Source organism: Equus przewalskii, chromosome 1 (assembly GCF_037783145.1).
Source record: "Equus przewalskii isolate Varuska chromosome 1, EquPr2, whole genome shotgun sequence".
Classification (NCBI taxonomy): Eukaryota; Metazoa; Chordata; class Mammalia; order Perissodactyla; family Equidae; genus Equus; species Equus przewalskii.
In genome coordinates, this window is record NC_091831.1 from 120,531,758 (window position 1) to 120,552,074 (window position 20,317).

The 20,317-nt window shown below is 38.1% G+C and overlaps 1 protein-coding gene across 23 annotated transcripts in view; it reads right to left on the reverse strand.

Annotated features, from left to right (window-relative positions):
- NEO1 (neogenin 1) overlaps positions 1 to 20,317 on the reverse strand; it is a 245,070-nt gene that overhangs the window by 57,874 nt on the left and 166,879 nt on the right. For 12 of the 23 annotated variants that reach the window (XM_070575416.1, XM_070575448.1, XM_070575369.1 and 9 more), the window contains exons 8-9: positions 9,022 to 9,241; positions 1,341 to 1,495 (exon numbers count right to left, since the gene is read on the reverse strand). In XM_070575416.1, the coding sequence (XP_070431517.1) occupies positions 1,341 to 1,495; positions 9,022 to 9,241 (375 nt within the window). The remainder of the gene's footprint in view (positions 1 to 1,340; positions 1,496 to 9,021; positions 9,242 to 20,317) is intronic. The other 11 variants (XM_070575398.1, XM_070575477.1, XM_070575453.1 and 8 more) reach the window with 1 other exon arrangement.

Consider the following 20,317-nt stretch of genomic DNA (forward strand, 5'->3'; position numbering starts at 1 on the left):
CCAGTATCTGTCATGAATGACGCCTGTACGTGAAAGCTAACGGAGGAAAATTGAGCATGAAATCTAATAGATTGTTCCTCCTCTTATCTGAACACAGTAACTGTGAAATTCAACATCCTTTTCCTGTAATGAGAACATATTCTTTCCTTAAATCAAGCCCTTGACGCTCTGATGAGCTCTCGTTCTTACGCGGGTTTGATGTCTGATCTTTAAGCTCTATCAGTGAAATGATCAATGACCTCCTATCTAGACTGCTTGTTCTTTACGGGCAGAATTCCTGTCTTGTGCATCCTCTGCATCTCTAACACCGTGTGGAGTGCCTTGTATATACTCAGTAAATGTTTGGTGAGTGAAGGATTTGCCACAGCATTAGAAAGTGAAGCTCCATACACTTCTTGACTTTACTTGTTCCTCCCATCAGGTAAAGTGCTTAAGTTATTTCCATAGTCTCATTGCTAAATTCACTTAATCTGTTTCATTGCCTGGTCAGTAGCTTCCACAAATGTATCTCACATGCTGAAGTAAAATCTTTGTTATTGGAAGCTTGTTAATACAGGAAAACTAATGCAGTTAATAGTGAAAGAAAACTGGAGAAGGCACCAAGGAAAAACAGGGGCTTGTGTTAAAAGAAGGTAAAAGTGTAGAAGAAAGTCTCATGGGAAAAGCATTAATTATGATCTGATTGCTCCTTGCAGTTTCAGGCCTACATTTTAAAAGCAAAACTTAAGACATACAAGACATTTATAAAATAAGTCAACCTGACACTCATTTCAACTGCAGATTATCTTAAGAAATATAATTGGAAGTAACACTATTTAGCACAAAAGACCACAGGTCCAAAGTAAATCTCAAAGAGATTCTGAAGAGCGTGGAAAGTATAAAGATCAGGGCAATCCAGTTGTTAATTATTAAATACCTACTTCATGTGTAAGGCACTATATTAGACACTGTGGGAAACAAAAAGAATGACAAAGACTCTCTCTTTGCCATGAAATAAATGAGATATATTAAGAATCAGAATTTAAAGAAGAAAGCAATAATGTATCTTAGAATTGTAGAGATACAATATTAGATAGGATCAGAGGAAAGATTCTAGAAGGTATCTGAGCTAGGTCTTAAAGGATCAGTAAAATTTGAGTACATATCAGCAGAATTATACTGTTTTACACTACTTGCTACTGTGTGATGTGGATTAATTTGATCTCCCCTAACTAATTCAGAAGGACCTTGAAGGTGAGGAACTGTACTTCTGTACCCCTAGGTGTGCAAGGGCACACGTAAGGTAGGCCTTCATACAGATCTACCTACACGCAGAGCTCACAGACAGGTGGGAGACTTACCCTCAGGCTGTGTTTCTACTCGTAGTGGAGCTGAACTCTCTCCGGAGCCATGCTTATTTTGAGCCATAACTCTGAAGATGTACACAGTTGCTGGCATTAGGTTTTGAATGGTTACCTGCATTTCTCCTGGGTGACTGGTATTCTCAACACGTTCCCTTTGGACAAAGAGGGATTTGGAAAGAAAGAGCATCAATTAGGAATATTTTGAGAATGTGCAGTTTCCATTTCCACTGCAATGCCTATAGATACCAAACCACTTCAAAATCTTAACAATTTAAGTCAAATTAACTCTCAAAAAAGGAAACTTTTGGGAGTGGAACAGTGCACAGTAGAATATGGAGACTGGCAAAGAACAACGTCATATATGTCTGCTAACTGGCTGCTATCCCTGGTCATAAGCAAGACTTCCTTTCAGAGAAGACACAGACCAGATTCTGGGCCATTTCAAATGGGGCAGCTGGTCATCAATTTTGTAGGCTTTAGGAATCACTGAGTTTTAAGGGGTGATTCTCAGGGACACAAACAGAAGGTGATTACATGTACGAACCAATTTTCACAGAAAATATCAAAGAATGCTGTGTATATTTTGGATAACAGATCTTGATAAAAAGAAAATTAGAGATTATCACTTTTAAAATTGTAAACAAAACATTAAAAATTTACAGGAAGCTTAAAAGTAACGCAGTCTATAAAATAAGCTAATCATGACACTGATTTCTACAATTTATTTCTTAAAATGAATACAGTAGATCCCCTTATCCGCAGGAGATCCATTCTGGATGCCTGAAACCATGGATAGCACCAAACTCTATATATACTATGTTTTTTCCTTCTACATATGTACCTAGGATAAAGGTTAATTTATAAATTAGGTACAGTAAGAGATTAGCAACAATAACAATAAAATAGAACAATTATAATAGACTGTAATAAAATTTACCACTGATCCTAGCAACCTCAGCACATGATTTTTTTCTTTCCTTATTAAGTCAAGAACTTTCACCTTTTCACTTAAAGGAAGTACTTTATGGCTTCTCTTTGGCATATCCAAATTACCAACATCACTACTCTCACACTTCGGGGCCATTATTAAGTAAAATAAGGGTTACCTGAATACAAGTGCTGTAATACCGAGACAGTAAGTCTAATAACCGAGATGACAACTAAGTTGACTAATAGGCAGGTAGTGTACGCAGTGTGTATCCGCTGGACAAAGGGATGATTCACGTCCTGAGTGGGATGGAGCAGGATGGTGTGAGATTTATCACACTACTCATAACGGTGCCCAATTTAAAACTTATGAATTGTTTCTTTCTGGAATTTTCCATTTAATATTTTCAGACCATGGCTGATCATGGGTAACTGAGACCAAAGAAAGCAAAACTATGGATATGGGGGGACTATTGTACTCTTTTGGAATAATTTTCAAACCGATGTGAAATGCGTCTGACAAATCAGAAACAGTACAAATGAATCCAGCCATCTAGTGTTATGAGAGGAAAAGATAAAAGCAGTTATCCCTTTCTTTAAAAAATAATGCTTTATTTTGGGGGTCTGTGTGTCCACACTTGAGACCACAATTATGCTCAATCTACTGTACTTACTGTAACAAAACCCCTATTACATTACACAGAGTTTTCAACAAATACTGTCATGGAATTTACTTGTTCTAGACAAATAGCTGGCCTTTAAGAACTGTTAATCCTGTGAGGAAAGATCTGTGTCTATCTCAAGAGGGTAATAAAAGGACCCCAAACTACTCAGTGGAAGATATTATTTGAGTAAAAATTTTTACTTTAAAATATTGATAATTTTCCCTGAAATTACTGAGTAAAATTTGTTGAGCATACGTCAATCTGTGTGATGGTATGTGATCTTTTGCATTTCAGAGATTTAAGTGTTTTTCAACAGTTTCCAATAGTTCTGTAAACTACTTTAATTAAAAAACAGTACCCATGCCATATTTATAGAGGTTGTTTGTCTATAATCAGATCCATCGGTAAAGAGCACTATGGTGACAAAAGTATTGCTCAGAGATACTCGAGATATCTATAGATAGTATTTTCTCTTCAGCTAAACTTCAGTATAACAAGATTTAGAGGAAGGACATCAACTGATTTCTTACACCGAGGGAACTGACTCCTCGACTGATCACAAATGACTGTTGTCTAAGAGGAAGTAGGTCTTTTACACTTCACTAAACTAAAAGCTCCAGGAAACAAGACAGATTAGGTCTGTTTTGCTCACTCTGTAAATAAAAGTATAAACAAGTTCTTTCTGAGAAAGAGAGTGGGGGGCACTATTGTACTCTGACGTGAAAGAGTGTCTCCTTCCTGTTCACAACAGAAGCACCTAGCAGAATGCTTATACACCAGGCAGCGTCACAAACGTGTGCTGAAGGAATGGATGAGATCTGCCTTCTGATACGTAACTCTTATATAGCAATGATAGCATTTTGGTTGTTCTACGTGAAAGGGAAAAAACGGGAGAAATGAGTGAAGGGAACTAAAAACCTAGAACAAATTTCTCTAGAAGCATTACAATAACAAAAAACATCCGTAAGAGGTGTGATTCCCTACGGTGAACTATACCCAGCACCTGAAGAGCTTCCAACACTAGATTGCTCTGAGGACCCAGAACCAAGTGTCTGTCTAGAAAAAAACTTTTGACTTCAGGAGATCCAGGGTAAGCTATGAAGGACAATTCTCATAAATGTGTGAGGTTGCAATGGGACTCAGGTTAGAATGTGTTAACTAAGAGTCAAAAGAGAAAGAAAAAGGTACACTTCACATTAGGACAGCGCTGGGCTAGAAGTTAGGAGCTCCAATTCTAGTTCTGGCAATGCTACTACCTTGCTAGGGGATCCTACACAAGTCACCAAGTCTTTCTGGGCCTCAGTTTCTTCACATACTAAATAGAAGCATGAGACCAGGGTGACAAAGTTTTTATTTAAGGGCCTGACAGTAAATATTTACAGGCCAAGAGGCAAAATGGAAAATATTATGTAGTTACTTACATAACCTATTAAAATGTAACCAGTTGAAAATGTAAAAACTGTTCTTAGCTCCTGGGCCATAAAAACAATGTCTGATTTGTCCCAGGGTCCATAGTTTACCAACTTCTGGATTAGACTAACAGATACCTAAGACTTCTTCCATCTCTAAAATACTATTAATTTCTAGAATAATTTACTCTATACTCTCTGTTTAATGTCTAAAATCAGAAAAGTACTACCGTACACATTAAAGACATTGGAAAAAAGGAGAATATTTCATAGCTGAAAAGGCAGAAAAGGCAGAGGAAGGACCCTCTGGAATCTCGGGAACCTTGGGTAGCCAATAGAATTATAGCTCATGACCAAGGCACATAGTGCCACCTGGTGGTTGAATTTTCAAATGCAGGAAGTAAGGGAATTTGTAAATGCAGGCAGTGGTATACATCCTCACAATGAATTCTTATCATCAGTTTGTGGAGAAAATTTATTATCCTCATTTTTTAAATGAGAAAATTTAAGCTTACAATGGACAAATAAATTTTATTTATAAAACAAGTAACCAGGATCTAGTTTTTTGACTTAGTGTTCTTTCTATACCTTCATTGCTTTTATTCAGAAATCATAAAGTAATGAGGTAACAAAAATATTACAGTCTCCAAGAATCTTCCTTTGAAATATTCCCTTGATTTATTCTGTGCACTCCAAGACACTGCTCCCACTTTCATCCAAGCCATACCTACCACGCACCTAGATTAACGTAACTATGTGTCTCTCTTATTCCATTTCTTCTCCCCTCTAATCTTGTGTAGTACCCTCAAAGTACTGTTAATAAAAGCTGTTTAATAAAATCACACGGCACACTTGTTCAGGACTCTAAAATGGTCCCTTCTTAACTGATTATGTGTAAATTCTTACTGGCATTCCAACATTTGGCTCCAAACTTCCAGTTTTATTATAATCTCTTACTAATTTCTACCAAAAACTCTAGTCCAGTTAGGCTAGCTTTGTTACTTTTCCCATTCTTCAAACACCAGACATACAAATTAAACTGGGTCCTCTCTGCATCTCCTCTTCCTTTATAGATACTTGTTCTGTCCGCCTGCCCCTGCCAACTTAACTCTCATATTTTTCTCAATTCCAACTTCATTTATTAATCATCTCTGCTCATTTCAACTCATGATTCATAAATTAAAAAATTTAAATGTGATAGATTTTCATTAAAAACCAAAGTATATATAGTTAAAAAAAAATTTCAAGTCCGAGTTTTTCTCCCTCTTCAAAACCTGTCCTACCCTGAGGCCCACCTGTGGCATGTACTGACCTGTATCTTACCAGATCTCTACAAGCCAGGCTTTCTCAACCTCAGCACTGTTGAGATTTTGGGCAGGATAATTCTTTGTTGTAGGGGCTGCCCTGTACGTTGTAGGATGTTTATCAGCATCTCCACCTTTTACTCACCAGATGCCAGTAAGCATCCCCTTCCATCTCAGTTGTGACAACCCAAAACGCTCCAGACATTGCCAAATGTCTTCTGGGAGGTGGGGGGCAAACTATCCCTGGTTGAGAATCATGCTTTAGGCATTCACATACACATCAAAATATATAGATAAAAGCCACTTAAAAAAATTCCTGCATCATACTTCATATGGATATATATATCTGAACTACATGCCCATTCCTTTATCAACAGACATTTACGTTCAATGGACATTTACACTGTTTCCTTTTTTCAATGCTTCACAACAAACAATGCTACAATAAACATTTTATACGAGTGCCCTATGCATATGTGTATCTGTATATCTATAGGACAGACGCCTAGAAGTGTAATTGTTGGAAGCAAGGCTATGTGTGTTAAAAGATAAAAAATTCTGCCAAATTACCTTCTCCAAAGGCTACTCTAATTTATACTGCCACTAAGAGCCTAGAGCAGATTTCTTCTCAGCATTTAACTCACTTAACATTGGATATTATCAACTTAAAATTTTTGCTGGCCTTAGGTAAAAAAATGGTAACTGATTATTTTATATTTCCAAGATTGCTAGTGATGGTGAAAACCTTTGTAATTTTACTGGGCTTTCCACTAACTTCCATGAGTCATCTACAAGTACCATTTGCCTCTTGGGATATCTGCCTTTTACTTAGAATTTGTAGGAGGTCTTTATATAGATTGGATATCAATACAATCTTTTGTAAATGTTACAAATTTTTTCCCAGCTTACCACTTAATAGTTTGATTTTGCTTACATGATGTTTTATCACATGGAATTTACCCTGTTATATAATAAACTTTGTCAATGTCTCCTGTTATGGCTTCTGGATTTCCTGTCTTCCTTCAAAAGGTCTTTCATACTCAAATGAAAGAAACAGTTTCTATATTTTCTTCTAACACATTTATGTCTTAAAAATATCTCTTGATCCATCTATTGTCACTATACATGATATAAGACAGAGAGATAACTTTTATTCCTTCCGTCAAATGGAGTCAATTATTTCAACATGATTTCTTAAATAATTTCTCCACTGACTGAAATTTATTCACTTAACAAATATTTGTTTAAGTGCTCCTATATGCCAGGCTCTGTTCCAGGTGCTGCTGATACTCTACTGAACAAGAGAGACACAATAAATATGTTAATAAAAAGAGAAAATTTCAGTGTAAAGTGTTCCAAAATAAACCCAACCCAGGGCAATGTGATAGCAGTGGTGCTCCGGTAAGCAGTGAACAATTGGCTGTGGTTTGCAGCACTTATAAATACTCCCACCATGCCCAATTTCGAGCTACCAAGTCATGTCATCAGGCTTGAAAATTTCCTCAAAATCTAACAATTGGCTTGGGAACAAGCTAGCTCTAGCACACCACTGTGTAACAGTGACTGAGGGGCTAAGCTGGGTGGGCATTCATGGAAGGCATGAGGAGGTACCATCTGAAGATGACAGTCAAGAGCCAGACACAGTTATTTGTGAGGGAAATACACTTCTGGTAGAAGCAACAACAGTGAAGGCCCAGTCATGGAAATAAGCTGGCTCTTATGAGGAATTACTAAATGCTTTCTTCCTTCTATGAAATCCTATGAAATTTGCAATGAGATTTGAAAGTCTGTTGGAGACATTTTAACACAAATACTGTTTAGTAGTAATGTCTTACCCGTTTTGCGCCTAGAACTCTGTTTCCTTATCTTTGTTATTCCCCAAACATCCAGCAGAGTGTTCAGATAAACATATCCTATGAGTAGCTCCATCCATCTGGCTCAAATTATGTCACTCAGACTTCTCAGACTGTTAAATCAGGGGGTCTTGACTTGATTAAGGTTCCTATACTTGCTGAACTTGCCAGTCTGGTACTAAATACAATATATATCAAATGTAAACACACTAGTAGAAATACAAACTTTATTTCAGTGTTAGGGGTCCTAACCAAAACAGATATTTCAGCTTTCTCATTTCAGTGTGAAGTAGCAGCACAATGAAGGAGTCTACTCAGCAGTGTTAAGAATACACAGTGCGCATGTAGCACAGTTCCTCCCAAACAGTTTATAATCTGGTTGTAAAAACAACACAAATACACATAAAATAAAAGAGTAACAACTTGTGGTAGTATAAGATCATGTACTATCATAATTAAGTGTCAATATTAGTAGAATAAACACGTATACAAGAGAAATGCTACATGAGCTGAAAAGGGGGAGAAAGATTCATGAGGGCTTCATGGGGCTTAATTTGGGCCAAGAAGGATTAACTGAAGTTAGCTTTACTTGAGAAAGGGGAAGAGACAGAAGAGAACAGACTGAGAAAAAAGGCTGCACAGTGACAGAATTAGACAGGTATCATTAGAAAGTGAGTTAAGGGAAAATAAGGTTGGACAGATAAAGCTAGACTGTGGATAAAGTAGTTTGGAAATTCTGGAAAGTCTCCTATGAAAATGGAGAGGCAATGTGAGTGAGTTCCTGAAAGAGATGGAGATGGAGAGGAATTTAACGAAAATGCTGTTTTAGGAAAATTAGTCACTAAGGAGACCCCTTGGAGCTCAGTGGCCCATATCCACATAGGTGCAGGCAAATATTCATTTAAGATTGCTTTAAAAACTTAAGTCTACTGTAACTTCTGTAATCTGAAAGTTCTGAGGAACTTCCTACGCTGAGGAAACCTTATGAAAAAAGGGTAGCTCTGGCTATATTTTAATACCTCCACCTAAATAGCTCTATCTACCCTCTCCCAAGTTGTCCCCAAAAAGTAGGAAAGAATACCAGGACTTCAGTCTGTTTGGGAATTTATTTTTTTCTTTCTATTTTTTGAGGAAGATTAGCCCTGAGCTAACATCTGCTGCCAATCCTCCTCTTTTTGCCGAGGAAGACTGGCCCTGAGCTAACATCCATGCCCATCTTCCTCTACTTTATATGTGGGATGCCTGCCACAGCATGGTTTGACAAGCAGTGCATAGGTCCAGACCCGGGATCCAAACCGGTGAACCCTGAGGCCACCGAAGCAGAACGTGAAAACTTAACTGCCGCACCACTGGGTCAGACCCTGGGAATTTATTTTTAAATTAGGAAAGATGCATCTTGGTGATCATATTTTCTGGACTGAAAACTGGTACAGATGCTGTACAAGAAAGAGCCAGTGAGCATGAATGGGCCGGGGTGGACCAAGATGCAACCAACTGGCTTCAGACACACAGGCACTTACCTAGCAATCCCCTCCTTGGTGTAGAAGACAGAGTAGGTAAGGTTGTCTCCATGAGGATCTGATGCAGGTGTCCGCCATGTCAATTTGATGAAGCGGGTAGAGACCAGAGAGGCCACGACATCCCGAGGAGCTGAAGGCAGTGGTCCCGTGGTGGCTGGTGCTAGATGGTCAGTAGTGGCACTGGTCAGTGAAGTGGGAGGTAATGTTGGGATGGCAACATCTTGTCATGTGCAAATATTGGGGAATATGAAGGGCAAACCACGACGGTTTTAAAAAAGAGAACAGAAAAAACAAAAACAAAAAAGAAATAAACAAAACCACGATGGGAAACAAAATAAAATGAATGAACATAAAAAAGGCCATTAAACTGAAGGCTAACATGCAGGCCAGGGGTAACTACTGAGAACTAATGGGCGCTATTCAAGACACAGCACCATAGAGCAAGCAGACCTCCTGGGCACTATAATGGTCGTGGGTAAGGGACAGGGAAGGTGACAGCTGGGAATAAATCATCTCACAGAAGGACACAGCAGTGCGCAAGTAATTTTCTTTAATTCTGAAAGCAGCATGCAACATCTGCCAAACCTTGCACATAAAAGTCTCATATATGATAAAACCTCAATATTTTCTCGTACTTTTATCAAAACATGAAATAACATGTGTGGTACGGATGAGCCTAGTTACACTCAACACAGGCCCCAGGCTACTGTAATCTCACTGCAGAGCTGTGCGTGGCTTCGGCTCTGTAGGAGATTCGAGAGCCACATCTCCAACTTCAGTCCAATATTAAGTTCTGCTCTCTGTACTTGGCAATACCCAGGGAAGTCTGACAACCTTCCTCACTTCACTAAGTTATAGTTCATTTGCCATCTTATCAATTCATTTAACTATGACAGTATAAAATCATGAATCAAAAATTACAAAGTCACAAAAAACACAATATGTGGTTGGCTGATCTGTTACAGTCCTCACTGCAATGGATGTTACAACAGCTTGCAGACCTCAGGGACTGCATGGGACAGAGGAAGCGGCGGCAAGTCACAGATCCACTAGCCAAAAGCCTCTGCTTGCACATCTGTAGTCATGGGTCACTTCATTACCTCTAAGGCAGTCCATTCTGTTGTTGGGCACTTCTGATTTTAGAAGTTTATTCCTCATATTGAACCTAAAATCTCCTTCACCTGGGGCCAGAAAGTATAAACGTAATCTCACAATTTTTAACTAAAGGAGTTCATTAGAACTGTGTCGTAACCTTAATGAGGAAATTAGTAGAAAAGAAGTAGCGAGGAAAACACGGAAATTCTGGACCTAGTTTTCAATGACACAGTAGGGCAACAACCTCCTGGAAATGTCTGTGACAATCTTCCAGACTGTAAGACAATGTGAAGTGGGGCAGTCTAAATAAATATGCTAGATAGAATAAATTCTCTAGGGGAAAGGACAGAGGAAGACCAACCTAAAGCTTCTAGATAGGTGGGGAAGGGAAAAGAGAGATCCAATAGCCACCATTTACTGAGCACTTTCTGCACCTTGCTCTGGCTATTTCTGTGGATGTGTTCAATCCTTACAACTCTATGATATGAAATGGGCACTGTCATTATATCTCTATCTCATATGTAGAGACTGACATTTAAAAGGGCTAAATCCCTCGTCCTAGGTCACACGTAGTAAGTGGTCAAGTTTTAAAATCAACCTTGGATTTTAGTTTAAGAGGCCTCTAGATTTAACCAACAGGAGTTCTAGTCCCGGTTGTGCCACTTGCTAAGTGTGTCACCTTGGGCAAATCACTTATCCTCTCTCACCCACTCCTTTTCCTATCCTTTTGAGGAACTGCCTGTAAGAGTGCAGAGTTCTATCAAAACACAAGCCAATGAAGCCACAGTTCAGCTACAAGTCCACACTTCACTGACGCAAGCGTCAATATTATAAGCAAGTTTAAGTCTGAGTGGGCTCTGAGGCCTCATTCTTGTCCCCTATGCTTCCACAGACGTGCTGCCTCAGAGGAAATAAATACCTCTCATTCACAGCTTTCAGAGTTGTTTTTCATATATTGTGTCAGTTTAGTCACACAACAGCCCTACGAGGTAGGGTGGAAAGGACAGGATTAGCTGCTGGGGTAAAGGTTAAACAGGAGGCAAGGACTCCCGGGTTTCCGACTTGGGAGAACAGATGGTTGGTGGTGTCATTAATGGAGAAAAGGATTATTAAAAAAGAACAGATTGAGGGGAAAATGGTGAATTTGGTGATGAACATGCTGTGTTGAAAGTAATGATCCAACATTCACAGGAGAAATGTATAAGAAGCAACTGGAAATGTGGATCTCCGAGTTTCGTAAAATTAAAAGTCACTAAAAACCCTCAGAGGGAAATGCTTCAAAAAGTAGCCTGAACACAGTCTTGCTTTGCTGCCTCATTTCTGTGCCTGCCCAGAAACACACTAAGCTGCCTCCAAGTCTGACCCAACTCACCAAGCTAAATTTTTCCCAACTATCTGCTGGCCGCAGAGAGAGAGTCTGCAGTGTGAGAGGCAGCACAGCATACTGGAAAAAACCCAGGATTTCGAGTATAAGGACCTTATGTTCAAAACTTGACTCTGCCATTTCCTAATAACGTGAAGTTGGGCAAGTCACTTAGTCTCTCTGATCTTAGTTCCTTTGTCTATAAACTGGAACAGATAATGCTCCCTACCCATGTCCCAGGCTGACAGGAACCAGATGAGTATCAATGAGACAAGTGCATGTGGAAACACTAGATCCACGCTGCCACCACGGTGAGCCTGCATGGGTGACAGACACAAGAATGTAAGTAGAAAGACAACTGAGGGGGATATCAGCAGGGAGGAGAGGTGATGGAAGCAATGGAGATTACTGAGAGAATCACTCAGACGGGGACTGAATCAGCCCGGTGCCCGTCCATAGCACACATCTGTAACTCTTCAGTGGAGCCCGCAGGTCCCACCTACATTTTTTATGTTCACACTGTATCATTTATACTAACCTAAAAGCTCCTTGAGGATAAAATCTGCATCTGCTTCATCTGGGAATCACTCACCATGCCTCTGTATATTTTAGATAATCAATAAATGTATATTTATAGAATTTATAAGTGGAAGAAAAATTTGGGAGAATGTTAGTGCGATAGAGACCAATGCTTCCCAAATCTCATTACACAAGGCAACATTTTAACTTTTTTAGCTGATACAGTGTACACAAATAATATTTACATAATGATGTTACATAAACATTTGCTTTGCCAATGTATTTTATCAGTTTTACGTAGAATAAAAGTATAAATAATGCTGGATCATCGTAAATGATTCCTAATTAGCCACGGGAAAAATCCATGTTCACTGTAGTCCCAGTTTTCTATACCCACTATCTCTAGATTGGCTCTATTGGTGCTGTTCCATGTTCTAGCTGAGCAGGTAAGGGGAAGAGTCTTTGTAACCCCAGAGAACCAAATAGGCAGTTAAGTTACACCAGCATCAATGGCAAGATGATATAGATTGGGACTTCAGACTTCTAGCACGATGGTTTGAGGATGCCAACAAATCTTCCCATTTGGGGAACTTTTTGGCAACTACAAAGCTGGAGAAAAAACTGACAAAAACTAGGAACTGTCCAAAGGCATATAACAAACTGAGAAGCATTTATACATGAAAACTATCACATTTCAGGTAAGAAGAGCCAATATGTGGTACCCTTGCCCGGGGCTGCTCCTAGCCCCCCAGCTCTGTTGGGGTGGTGTTCAACCAGGGTAGGGAGGCCACGGAAACCAATGGCTTGCTGCTGCTGCCAGAGGAAGCTGATGTGATGTGGAGCATTGTCAGTTAAAGTGGCAATCTTGGTGGCAAGTGTAGAGGAAGGGCCAGTGGCTTGGCAAGCCCTAGGTTTTGGTCTTTTTGAGGGCAAGCAATGGATGGTAAACTAGCTGGAGACTTGCAAACGTGATAAGGCGGCTTGATAAGCTCTCCACATGTCCCAGGTTAACTGAAAGCCATGTGTATGTGCAGCAGAGACAGGAGCAGGCCCAGGCCACCCACACACCCCTGGCCAACGGAACTGTGTGTGTGTTCAGAGAACAAGTGGGAGAGCCTGGCAGGAAACAAAAGTTGGGACAGACTAAAAAATGACCTGAATTTTGAATGTATTCCCCAAACCAGACACAGATCCATCAGCTGAGAGTAGAAGGCTTATGGGCTTGAGGTGTTTGAGCACAACTTCTGACTGATATTTGGCTGCGCACTAATCTATACAGACACAGCGATTACCTAGCAAACAAGGCTTACAAATAGAAACAAGAAAATAACAAACAAAAGCTAAGCAGAAACATCAGTGACCGCACACTGAGGGAAGACACGTCCGTAATTTAGTCCAGAAAAGCTGGCACACAAATGACAAAGAACAACTGCCGGGGAGAGAAAGAGTCAAGGCCACAGTTGCTGCAATACGTTATCAAAATATCCAACATTCAACAAAAAAAAAGAAGAGATATGCAAAGAAACAAAGTGTGACCCATACTCATGGGGTGAAAAAGGCAGTCAATACAAAATGTCTCAGAGAGTCCTCAGATAACGGATTTAACAAAGACTTCAAAGTAGCTATTAAAATATGTTCAAAGAACTAAAGGAAACTGTCAAGAACTAGGCAGGGTCTGAGATTTTACTTTACTTATGAGTTAACAGGACAGCCTATTACTGTTTCATGCATGCTGATGAAGACAAATCTTACATCAGAGACAGAGACCTTCATTACTCAGGACACTGGCAGCAGCCAGAGCCTCTTGTTTGTTTTCCTCAGCTCCCCAGACCCCCCAAGTCCCACGAAGGCAACGCCAAGGGCCCAGGATGGATGCCTGCACATGCAGCAGGTTGTTACAGGGCAAGAACCCTGAGCCTGAGGGATTTACCACTCTAAGAGCAAGGGAAAGCAAGCCCCAGACAAAGAACGGGTCTGCTGTGGATAGCTAATTTAATTCTATGGTGGTCAGTCACTTACTTTATATGGTTTCAGTCTTTCTAAATTTGCTGAGACTTGTTTGTGTCTATCCTGGAGATTGTTCCATGTGTGCCTGGAAAGACTCTGTATCTGGAACTGTTTGGTGGAGGCTCTATAATGTTAGGTCAAGTTGGCTGATAGTTGTTCAAGTTTTCTATACTGTAACTTTTTCTAATTCTTTTATTAGTTTTTGAGAGTAGGATATTGAAATCTCCAACTATTATCACTGAGTTGTATATTTCTTCTTTGAATATAACAATTATAAATGCATATGCATTTAACAACAAAGCCCCAAAATATATGAATTCAAAGAAATGTAGCAAAAATTCAAATATTTGGAAATCAAACAATCCACTCCTTAATAACCCAACGGTAAAACAAGAAATCACAAGAAAGACAATTTTTAAGTAAATGAAAATGAAAACACATCATATTAAAAATTGTGACTGCAGCTAAAGTGGTACTTAGAGGGAAATTTAAATATCTTTATAAGGAGAGACGAAATGTGTCACATGAATTATCTAAGCCTCTACCTCACTGAATAGTTTATATCTTAAGCATTCTCACACACAAAAGGTAACTATGTGAGGTGATGGATGTGTTACTTAACTTGATTGTGGGAATCCTCTCAGAATGTATACATATATCGAATCATCATGTTGTACACTTTAAATATATTACCATTTATTTGTCAATTATACCTCAATAAAGATGGGGAAAACTTTTAAAAAATTTTAGCCAAGTTCTTAAAAAAAAAATGATGAGGGGCCAGCCCAGTGGCATAGTGGTTAAGTTCGTGTGCTCTGCCTCAGCAGACCAGGGTTCGCAGGTTTGGATCCCAGGCAGACACCTACACACCACTCATCAAGCCATGCTGTGGTGGCGTCCTACATACAAAAAGAATAGAGGAAGACTGGCACAGACATTAGCTCAGGGATAATCTTCCCCAAGCAAAAAGAGGAAGACTGACAACAGATGTTAGCTCTGGGCCAAACTTCCTCACCAAAAAAAAAAAAAAAAAAAGAATAGAAACAAATAAATGATATATACATGCCAGGTGAAGCCCAAATATTGTGACTGCTTTCTTCTGGAACAAAGATTTAAAAAAAAAAAAGATATGAGACTAAGAAATTAAGAGAGAACATAAGCTATCAAAATCAAGAATCAAAGAGAGGACATACTACCAACCCTAGAGACACTAGAAAATTATAAGTGAATGTTAGGAACAAATTTATACAAATAAACAACTCAGAGGAAATAGAAAAATTCCCAGAAAGACAAAAATTACCAAACCCACTGAAGAAACACAAAATCTGAATAGAACTATAACAAATGGAGGAATTTTATTAGTAAATAAAAATCTTCCCACAAAGAAAGTCCAAGCCCAGATTGTATCACTGCTGAATGCTATCAAATATTTAAAAGAAGAAATAATATCAGTCCTTCACAACTCTTTCAGAAAATAGATGAAAAATACTTCTAAATAATTTTGTGAAGCCGGTATTACTCTGATATAAAGCCAGACAAATAGATCACATGAAAAGAAAATTACAGGTCAATATTCCTCATGATCATAGATACAAAAATCCTTAACAAAATATTAGCAATTCATATTTGGTGACATATTAAAAAGATTATACATCATGATCAAATAGGATTTATCAAAGGAATTCAAGACTAGCTTAATACCAAAAAATCAACATAATACAGTATATTGAGAGGAGAAAGAACTGATTTCAATAGATGAAGAAAAAGCATTTGACAAAATCAAACACATACTCATGATAAAAAACTCTCAAACAAACAGGAAGAGAAGTAAACTTCCTCAACTTGAAAAAGCTACAGTGAACATTATACTTAATGGTGAAAGATAAACCGCTTTTTCTGTAAAGTTGGAAATAAGACAAGGATGTCAGCTCTCATTTCTTATATTAAGCATTATGCACTGGAAATCCTAGCCAGCACAGGAAGGCAAGAAAAAGAGAAAAAGTTAATAAAGATTAGAAAGGAGGAAGTAATACTGTTTTTATTTGTGGATGACACAATTATCTGTGTAGAAAACCCTAATGGATCTACAAAAAAAAAGGCTAGTAAAACTAATAAATAAGTTTGGCAAGGTCATAGGATACAAAGTCAATATAAAAAAACCAACCCTGTTTCTATACACTAGGAATGAACAATCCAAAAATGAAACTATGAAAACAACTCCACTCACAATTGCATCAAAAACAAATAAAATATTTAGATAAATCTAAGAAAAGAAGTGTAAGATTTGCATCCTGAAAACTACAACACATTGCTGAGAGAAATTAAAGAACATCTAAATAAATAAAGATCTAAATAAAAAGGAAATTTAAATAAATAAATGTTCATGGATTAGAAAATTTAATGTTAAGATGACAAGCTGCTCCTAAAATTTAACAGAAATGTCAAAGACCTAGAAGAGCCAAAACAAGTCTGAAAAGAAAAAGGGTGGAGGACTTGCATAATTTCAAAACTTACTATAAAGCTCCAGTAATCAAGACAGGCTAGGGGCCAGCCGGCCCCATGGCAGAGTGGTTAAGTTCACGCGCTCTACTTAGGAGGCCCAGGGTTTTGCCAGTTTGGATCCTGGGCTTGGACAAGGCACCGCTCATCCAGCCATGCTGAGGCAGCATTCCACATACCACAACTAGAAGGACCCAGAAATATCTAACTATGTACTGGGGGCGCTTTGGGGAGAGAAAGGAAAAACAAATCTTTAAAAAAAGAAAAAAGACAGTCTGGTATCGGCATGTGAATAGGCATACAGATCAGTGGAAGAGAACTCTGAGTCCAGAAATAAACCCCTACATTTGTGGTCAATTGATTTTTCCCAACATGTCAAGAAATTTCAAAGTGCGAGGAACAGTCTTTTCAAAAATTAGCGCTGATACAACTATATATCCATATGCAAAGTAAAGAACTTAGATCCTTACTTGATGCCATATACAAAAATTAACTCAAAATGGCTCACAGATTTAATGGAAGAACTAAAACTAGAAAAAATATAGGAGAAAATCTTCACGCCTTGACCTAGAAAAGTATTTTTAGACATGACAACAAAAACATAAGACATAAAGAAAAAAAAATGATAAATTGGATTCTATTAAAAATAAAAATTCTGTACTTTAAGAAAAATATAACTAAGTAAGTGACAAGACAAGCCACAGAATGACAGAAGATATATCCAAATCATATATCTGATAAAGGACTTGAATAAATAATTCAGAATATATATTCAGGATCAGAATATACAACAAACTCTTATAAATCAATAAGAAACAAATAACCCAATTTAAAAATGGGCAAAAGACTGGAACATTCACTTCATCAAAGAAAACAGACAAATGGCTAACAAACACATGAAAATGTGCTCAACAGCATTAGTCATTAGGGAAATGTAAATTAAAACCACAATGGGATACTACTACACACCCACTAGAACGGCTAGAATCAAAAAGGGTACAAAATACTAAAGGTTGGCAAGGATGTGGAAAAACTGGAATCCTCATACATTCTTGGTGGGAACATTTTAAGTCTTCCAACTGATGAAGTGTCTCCATTTTTATTTAATCTTTAATTTCTTTAAAAAATGTTTCATAGTTTTCTGAGCATAAGTTTTATACTTCTTTTGTTAAATTTATTCCTAAGTACTTAATTCTTTTTGATGCTACTATAAATGAAATTGTTTTCTTAATTTCAATCTCAGATTGGTCACTGCAGGTATACAGAAATACAAATAATTTTTGTATACTGATATTGACTCCTGCTGAACTCGTTTAATTGTTTTAATAATTTATTCACGGATTCCTTATTTTCCATATACAAAATGATGTCATCTGTAAACAGAATTTTATAGTAGTTTTCTTAAAAAACATAAACTTAGTTAGCATATGACCCAGAAATTCTACTCCTAGAAATCTACCAAAGAGAAATGAAAATAAATGTCCACACAAAGATTTGCACACAAACGTTCATAGTACCATTATTCAAAATAGTCAAAGACTACAAGCAATTCAAATGTAAAATGGGTAAACAAAAGGAGGTATATCCATATAAAGGAATTCTATTCAGCAATAAAGATACAAAATACTGACATATGCCACAATGTAGGTGATCTCAAAATCATGACCCCAAATGAAAGAAGCCAGTTGCAAAGATTACATATTGTAGGATTCCATTTTTATATAAAATGACTACAAAAGGCACTTTTACAGAAACGGAAAGCAAATCGTTGATTGCCTGTGGCTGGCGGTAGGAGTAGATATTGACAGCAAACAGACATTAGGGAATTTGGGGGGATGGAAACATTTTGTAGCTATACTATGATGATGACTCCGCAGCTCTATAAATTTACTAAAAATTACTAAATTGTACACTTACAATGGGTGAATTTTATGGTATGTAAATCACACTTCAATAAAACTGTTAGAATGAAATGGCTTAGACTAGCTAGTTGAAACTATTAAACATACTGTTTTTCTAGTATAAAACAGCAATAATTACAGGGAGTCCTAGGACATTTCTGTTACTCAAAACATCAGAGCCTAAAATCAAACAATCTGAAGTCTTCACAAAATTTAAATGTCCAGAAATTACTCAACATTTTACAAATGCCAACTGGTCATCCAGGGACCCTAAGCATAATTGAATTATACAGATCTCTAGGCCAAATGTAGTAAAAATCTTTGTTTCTTAAAAAAAGAGTTCTGATTATATTAAGAATTATGCTGGTTTCTTTCCATCCTGCCACCAGAGTTCACTCCCGAAAATAAAAGATCTGATCACATCAGTCCCCAAAACCACCCACAGAAGAAAGTCCAAACACCTCAGCACAGTGTTCGAGGTCCTCCACATTCTGGGTCTATCCTAGCTGTCCAGTCCTGTTTCCAGGACATGCTGTGCTCTAGGTTAGCCTGGTTACTAAACAAGAATGGGCTTCTCCACTTCTGTACCTATGTTCACACTGCTACTATGTTTAGAGCAATAAACACCATGTAAATCTGACTCAAGTCAAAGGCAACCGGGAAATCTGACAAAAGGTATTACACTTTCAAAATCTGAACAACATTAAACATGCTGCTGGCTCTGACCTGCTGCTCCAAAGCTTGGCAGCAGCCTCATACTGGCACTGTCACTGAAACCTAATGACCCTAATAGGCTCTTAAGTGAGACTCACTGAAGTGATCTGTGAGCTCTGAAGAGGGATTCCATTTCTCCTGATCCAGCTCTACATTACCTGAGGAAGTCATCGGAGCTGCTCCTCATTCTTCTGAGAAATGACTTTTAAAATCCAGGTACCCTGCGGTTGACAGCTCCAGTTTTAATGGCTCATTAGATCTGTGATTGATGAAGCGTCACTCTCAGTAGTTTATCATGATGAGTTTAAGCAGTACCTCCATGCACTTCAAGCAGTTTCCAGGTAGAGATCATTAATTCTGTGCTGGGCCTGTGGCCCTTGGTTAAGTGAATCCAATCATCCTAACCCGACAGCCACTCACACCAGTCAAGCGAGCTGTGAGTAGACATTTTAAGTTTTCTTTTGAAATCCATATTTTGTTCCTTTTTGGTAATCTTTCTTTGAAAATAGATTAGTTTTAAAATCTTTTTTCAAAATCTTCTAAATTCCTTCAAAAGGTAAAAAAGTATCTTGGGGAAAAATTTCTCTCTTTCTATAATCCTTCATTTCCTTATGTAAAGGAATTTCCTAAATTGCTATTTCCCAGGAACGTTCACAACAGCATTATTCAGAATTCACTATTCAGAACTGAGTGCGATTTACATCGTGCTTATTGCTCCAAACATCACAGCGACGTGAACAAAAGCACAGTTCCACAGAGCACTCTTTTGGGAGATGTTAACAGGTCCACCACGAGAAAGGAGAACAGTCATATTTGGGAGACTGTGGTGACCTGCCATGCTCATTTGCATATTTTAATATTTAACTTCCAGCAATTCTATAGGAGAAGAACCTGTTCAGTTTGTTAACCAAGCATTTCTCATTCTTCCTCCAACCAGGAATCCAGTTGGGGCAATCCTGAACCAAATGACACCTGGGACAGCGTCTAGCAGCAGAGAGCTCCTTTCAAAGCGCCTCTGAAAACATCCAGTCATTATTCGACTACTTCTGTAAGCAGTCTATTTCAAGCTTTTTATTTAAAAATCAAACACAATAAGCTTAAAAAAGTAATTCATACAATATAGAAGTATACAAAGTAAAAGGATTAAAGTTCCCCTTATCAACATCTTCATAACACCACTGTTAAAAGTTTGGTGTGT